General features: G+C 41.3%; 1 protein-coding gene across 3 annotated transcripts; it reads right to left on the reverse strand.

Moving 5' to 3' along the window:
- Positions 1-590: 590 nt before the first annotated feature.
- On the reverse strand, positions 591-6,517 carry LOC125726931 (cAMP-dependent protein kinase inhibitor alpha-like). 3 transcript variants are annotated; one of them, XR_007388471.1, is made up of 4 exons: positions 6,355-6,517; positions 3,106-3,283; positions 1,469-2,022; positions 591-1,377 (listed from the first exon to the last, which is right to left on the reverse strand). XR_007388471.1 is itself a non-coding variant. In XM_049003405.1 (3 exons), the coding sequence occupies exons 2-3, from the start codon at positions 3,254-3,256 to the stop codon at positions 1,937-1,939; spliced, it is 237 nt and encodes a 78-aa protein (XP_048859362.1). In that variant the 5' UTR covers positions 3,257-3,283; positions 6,355-6,517; the 3' UTR covers positions 591-1,936. The 3 variants fall into 3 exon arrangements, 2 of the variants coding, with proteins under 2 accessions (XP_048859362.1, XP_048859363.1); XM_049003405.1 differs by having other exon boundaries at positions 591-2,022; XM_049003406.1 differs by lacking the exon at positions 6,355-6,517 and adding an exon at positions 6,148-6,307 and having other exon boundaries at positions 591-2,022.
- Between the last annotated feature and the right edge of the window lie 208 nt (positions 6,518-6,725).

Consider the following 6,725-nt stretch of genomic DNA (forward strand, 5'->3'; position numbering starts at 1 on the left):
GAAGATCCATCTGGATCTGTGTGTGTGTGGGGGGGGGAGAGATATCTATATATTACATTGTGGAGACCAGATGTCCCCACAATAGGATGAAGGCTGTTTTTTCGACTCAATTTTATAATAATCTGTGACTTCAATCAAAAACGTAAAAATGCAGGCTTCTGTTTGGTTACTTATGGGTGAGGTTAGGGCTGGGTAGGGGTTAAGGTCGTCATGTTGGGATTAGAGTTTTGCCCATAGAAATGAGTCCACACAAAGGTAGGAATATAAACGTGTGTGTGTGTGTGTGTGTGTGTGTGTATGCACACACGTGCATAATCAGGGTTGATTAAATCAAATCAATCTCCATTGGGCTGTGTTACTGCAAATGTATATTTGAGAGTTCCACATCACTAACCGGCACTTCCCGGCATCCTTAACATGTGTAACATGCATGAAGCGCGTAACATGTATGAAGCGTGTAACATGCGGGTTATCGTCTAGGAAATGCTGGGCTCGCCCTGCTGTTATTCCTGGGCCTTTGAGAACAAAGGAGGCAGAAGAGAGACACAGCAAGTGAGGAGGGATGAAGCCGAATATCCATCACACAGCTCGAGATTAATGGGGACTTTATTCAATAAATTAAACAAGCAGCTTCATGTAGATTAGAAAATTCAAAAAGTACATAATCAAAATACACGTAGAAAGCCATTAATCTGAAACCACTGTACAATACAGCAGACGGCTACCAAAAAGACACTCAGAACAAAGGAACAGTCTCACCCAGGAATTAAACTGAAAATCCTGTATCTGCATTAAATAATGCACAACTATCTTACAAAAAGAGGCAGGTTTATTTTCAGTGATTCGGATCTTAATGAAATTTCACTCTAGCACACATATTATAAAAGAATATTGCATAAGTTTATGTTACTTATATTTAGTCAAGGTTTATTAAATTCTACAGGCAATCACGTTCCTATGAAGCAATTTATATCATGTTAGCTACAAAATATTCAAATATTATTTTGAATGCATTAAAGAAGGGGATGTTTGTCAGATGGGCACCCAATCGGTAGAATTTGCACATAGTAATAAATAAGTTCTACAACTCAGATGTTATCAGTTAAAAAGTAAAATAAGAGCAAAATTATTTTTAAAAGCTTTCTTAGCAAAATTGTTACAAATTACAGAATACAGCCACGCAAAAGGTTATAAAATTACACTAAACGGTGTCTATCCATTGTACAAAGATTTTAGGCAAAGAAACACTGGCAGTTTATATAACAGTAAAGTTCACAGATTGTAAATCCATGTGTTTCTCTTTATAGCCGTCAGGACAGCTGGCAGAAAACAGGTCCTCACAGTCAATTTGTTGACCCATATGGTGCCTCCGAGCGTCTGACGGAAAAACATTGGGAGAAATTCATGAATGTAGCTTCTTCTTTGTCTGTAGTTCAGACTGAACAGGCAAAGAAGGAAGGGTCATTACCTGGCTGATTGCTTCTGACAGCTATATTCCACTTTTTCTGAAATCCCTTTTTAATGTTTCATTGTTATGCTACAGCTCAAAGGAACTCCTGCGTCGATAATTCGTAACCATGATCATCCGTGAACCTAAGAAGAAGCCACACCTTGGCAGCAGCAATATGAACTAACCTTCTACTTGCACTGAGTTCTTATTAACTATTGCGATTATACAAAAACACGGAACTACGCAGCCAGCAAACCTCGGCAGGAAACCCTCAGCCGTTGTTAAAGGCACAGATGTGGTCAGCTGCTGCAGGCACCCCCATCTGTGTAGTTAGCTGGCAAGCCTTCCTGTGCCAGGGTGCAGTGGGGCGACCCCCGTGCCAGCAGTTCATGGCTCGACCTGTCCTCAATCCCCCCCCCCCCCAGGAGTGTGTCACACTCCTCCTAGTGGTGGGGATAACCAGACTCCATGGCTCAAAAACAGCGGCTAGATGCTATCTGGCTTGCTCTCCTCTGAGTCCACAGCCTGGTCTCTAGAAGAGTGTTGGGACTCTCCAGCTTCATCTCCCTCACCTGAGGGCAAAAACACAGCTGGAAACATCTGTCCGTCCATCTTTAGTAATCATACATCCACTAAAGGTAGTGATGGACGAAATGACACCTCATGAACCACCTGCTGTATTTTTTTACCCCGGCAGATGGTCTTGGCGTGCCTTGGGGCATGATTTGTGCTCTTTTTTGAACATAGAGCACCACCTAGTGGGGTCAGAAAATATAGCAAATGGTTCATGTAGCAGCATTTTTTCCTTCACTAACTATGGGGTGTCGGAACAGGTGGAAAGAAGCTCATGCCAAATATGAGGTAAAAAGATTAATCAAATGCACTAAATGTATGACCGGCAAAGACAATGGTTGCAATCCTAATTGGACAGTGATCACAATCAGAAATGCATTCATCATTCATAGAACTGCTGCTTACAGGAGTTACAGGATAGATTGTCCTTTGGTGGTGATGTAGTTGCTGATTTGGCATCTGCTGCAAAAGCTTTCAGTCAGATGTGTCCTTTTTACTATCTATATGATCAGAACACTGTTATAATTAAATGACTTTACTCATTTTACAGCTGTGCTTGACACAGCTTTGTATTTCATAGGGCATACTCATGCCACATTCACTCACTCCACATTCACTCACGCCACATTCACTCACTCCACATTCACTCACGCCACATTCACTCACGCCACATTCACTCACGCCACATTCACTCACTCCACATTCACTCACTCCACATTCACTCACGCCACATTCACTCACTCCACATTCACTCACATCACATTCACTCACTCCACATTCACTCACACCACATTCACTCACTCCACATTCACTCACATCACATTCACTCACATCACATTCACTCACACATGCACACCTTGGGGCAATTTGGTAACTCCAGTCAACCTACCAAAATCACATGACATGATAATTTCTGGCTAGAAAGCTGATTTATCATATCTTAAAATATGACTTTTGATTTAAATTTAGGTAATTTATGCTAAAATGAGACAAATGAAAATGAAGGGAAGGTTTGCATGAACTGCCTTTATTCAGTGTGACCCCCCCTCTCCCCAATGCGACAGAAATGAGGAAGGACTCACTTGTTTTATTGATCTCAAGCTCTGTTAACTTCAGGGACAATTCTCTGGAGTCCAGATCGCTGGAGTTCCCCAGGATGTTGTGTAGTGCGTTCCGTCGCCCAGTTCTTCCTGAGGCTATGAAGTCTGCATATGTTGATTCAACATCAGTCATCGCTGCCACATTTCACCATAGCAGGGTCTGCAGGACAGGTTCAGGTAGACAGCATGAAATGTTAGTTTTGTGTCAACGGCACCAGAAGACTGTTTATCGCAGGGTTATTCAGTTACAGTCTTGGAAGGCCAACAGATAGTTGCCCTGTTCCCATTGCTGCATTAGGAGCACAGCAATAGAGGTGGATGGATTTGATTGCGCCAATTAGCATCATTGTCCCACAGAAACTGAAATGTTCCTGGACTTGAGATGTAGCTGAATGGCTGTAGTTTCTTATTTTTAAGCACTTGTCTTCAGTAACACTCCGGAAGCATGGACTGTTTTTCATTCTGCTGAATAGTAGAGTTTTGTTTGACTTGCTTTAGGTCATACAGTATAAAGTTAGTGCACTCCACTTTAAACCAATCACTCTCTCCTGCTTCCAATAGACATATTTTGTATATCTTAGTGTTTTTTTTTCCTACTGAGCTCTTAATCGTTGAAGGAATTTGTTTAAATTAATGAATTCTTAGTTTCTGAATGAATGAAAGGTCAGGGTATTATACATTTTATTTTTGACTCTTGAAATGAATAGCACCGCACAGTAAAATGACAATCAGCTGTCAGTAAAGTTAAAGCATACATAATCATTAATCCATCCCTCTTCTAATAGTTATACATTACATGGTTGTGAAGAACATGAGGGCAGGTGATGCTACGAAACAAAGGGGGTTTATTGAACTAAATGAATATAGTCTGGAAACAAAGAGGACCACGAGGGATTCCAAAATTGGCGGACTGGAAACAGGGAAAGGCACAGAAAACAGGAAGACTTGACATTAATGACTGGACTGGGGAACACAGGACTGGGAAACATGTATATATGGGACTAAGGAGGGAGCTAACGAGAGGCAGTTGGGAGTGATTTCCAGGAAGGAGAGGCGAGGTGAGTGGGAGAGGTGTGGCTTGTCAGGGCCATGACAGGGAGATGGGCAGAAATATGACACAAACAATTAGTTGAGTGCAAGATTAATTTGTGATTCATCGATTATAAAATATATAATTTTTAAAATATTGAACTAATAGTAATAGTTCTTTCAGAGTAAGATACACTGCTTACAAATCTATATCAGGTTTGTAACCTTCATATATCTTGGTTGAGGACTCTGAGAGAATGGTACAACAGAAACTTGACATAAACTACTCGCCATCAGTAGGCTTCTATATGCTAAACATAGACTTGAATTTTGTAAGAAAAACTAGAGTGTGATAAACAACTCTCCTGAAGTGCCCCACAGGTCTCTAAATGAAAAACACTACGGAAAGAACCCTTTTTTGAAATTTGGGCCACCCTATATCCTCTACGGCTTACCTGGGAGTGACCAATGAGTGGCTGAGTCAAAATATTAATGCAAGAGCAGGACAGGGACTGAAGTCAAACAGGCTCAGCACTGGAAGTGCAGTAAGAGCTTTGTGGGTACACAGGCCGAGCAAGACAGAGCTGTATCCTGGATGCAGCAAGCTACAGAAAATGTTGACATCTTAGGTTTAAGAAATGGGCTTAGCAGTATGTCCTTTGATGGCTTTGGAGCCCCGGAAGTCAACCAAAACCTGGACATGCTTACTGTGATGTGCATCAGACTTGAGAGGTTCTGCCCTCTAGTGCACAAGTGGGCTCCTTATACCGAGATGAGCGGGAGAGAAACTGGGCTCCTTCATGGAACTGCTCACAGCTGATACAATAAGTATGGCCAGAGCTACACTGTGAGCATTCCCACCGCCACATTAGGCAGCCTGCCCGGAACACAAGAACAGATGGGCGGTTTTGTTTGCTCAAAATAAACCGACAGTTGACTGTCACTTATTAAATAATTCAACAAGTGAAATATGCACTGTGAGTGTCACAGCAATCACGGCTTCCCAGAGCAGGGGCCGGAAAAGCCCAAGACGTTGATGGACACGTTCGGAGGTTCAATGAAATTCACCTTGTTACATTCGTGCCATTTAAATGTAATACATAATGGACAAAATTAATCACTGGGGTGACCGGGCTTATCTGCTAAATCATTCATATGAATACACCGAAATATGAACTTGTACACAACCCACATTAAACGGAGCATTGGTTAAATCCACTTTCGTACGATTCCATAAAATGATTTGCGATACAAATTAATGTATCCTAGAGCCCCTGTTTAAGATAAGGGTAATGGCAGTATGTTGTTATAATGAAATACAATGAATCGCAATTTTGTGGTTAGACACATGATTTTGTGTATTGCATTTTTGTTGGATTTTCTGTGCGTATGCTACTTAATTGGAACCAGAAACTACATTTACTTTAAACAACAACATTTACTTAATCAGTTAATTCAGCGCATGGATCAATTCCTTACTTTTAATTTAAATATAATTTTCGGCCGTATGTGTTGTGTAAAGGCGACACGCGTGTGACATTCTTCGTAATTTCAAAAAGTCTGCCCTTGCAGCTCAATACATGATATGCGTTTAGATTTAACCCAGCGCAAGAGGCTGAGGAAATGTACAAAACAGCATTAGATGGTAATGTAAAACCACTCAAGAAATGTTCCCCAAATGGCGTAAACGTTGTGTTCTTGTGGGCCCGGACACAGCGCTTTGTTCCAGATGCGGTAGCAGCGTCAACAAAAGGTTTCGGAAACAATAGCGGACCGATGTGATGCACAGCTACGGAGATGGGGCTTATAATACAACTACCATCTACAAAACTGGATTAGTTTGTAACGTGTTTCATGATCGGGTCCTTTACCAGTAGCCTAGGAAACAATAGGAAACAATACAATACAGTACAATGTGCATCCCTGTCACCATTACCCGACGACACTCTGCGGAACCTACTGTATTTATATTTATATTTTAAATTGGAATCTTACCTGCTATAATCGTCTATGCATTCATCGGTTCGGAAGCTGTATTTTTAAAACATGGTAATGAGATTTTTGTAGAGAATAAAACCGTCGTCCCATACATGCTTTTTTGTTTGTACCAAAGACCCCGTCTCATACCACCATGACTCGCTAGAGGCTGTGATCCAATCAAAAGGCTTTTGCCGGGTTTGGAGTATATTATGCATGACCTACCTTCATGCTATGATGACAGCCTGGTTAATGCATCATATTGAACGTGTTTTCTGAAAGAGGAAACCTACAACAAACGTGCGCTCCTTCCGGCTATACGATATGCCAGGGAACAGCTTCCAGCATCAGCCATTTCCCTCTCACAATGACGTCATCTCCCTCTAAAGTATTTTCCCACGGTGGATAGACAGAGGAGACTTTTATTATACATTATTATTTTAGCAATAATGTTTTTCTTCCTTTCCATAAACCCGCATCCCTTCTGCTAGCGCCACATTAGGCTGTTTTAACTAATAAAAGACGATTTGTTTCTCCGGTCACTCGAAACAGATGCTCAAATTGAGAAATTTAGTTTCATTGCTATTTCACAAACT

The sequence above is a fragment of the Brienomyrus brachyistius genome, unplaced genomic scaffold (assembly GCF_023856365.1).
Source record: "Brienomyrus brachyistius isolate T26 unplaced genomic scaffold, BBRACH_0.4 scaffold79, whole genome shotgun sequence".
In the NCBI taxonomy this organism is placed as follows: domain Eukaryota; kingdom Metazoa; phylum Chordata; class Actinopteri; order Osteoglossiformes; family Mormyridae; genus Brienomyrus; species Brienomyrus brachyistius.

What these genes read in the sequence shown, in the direction of transcription:
- LOC125726931 (XM_049003405.1), bottom strand. Translation starts at nt 3,256, where the DNA reads ATGACTGATGTTGAATCAACATATGCAGACTTCATAGCCTCAGGAAGA. An exon ending in GCTTGAGATCAATAAAACAA is followed by an intron (nt 2,023 to 3,105) that starts GTGAGTCCTTCC and finishes TTTTGCCCTCAG; the next exon opens with GTGAGGGAGATGAAGCTGGA.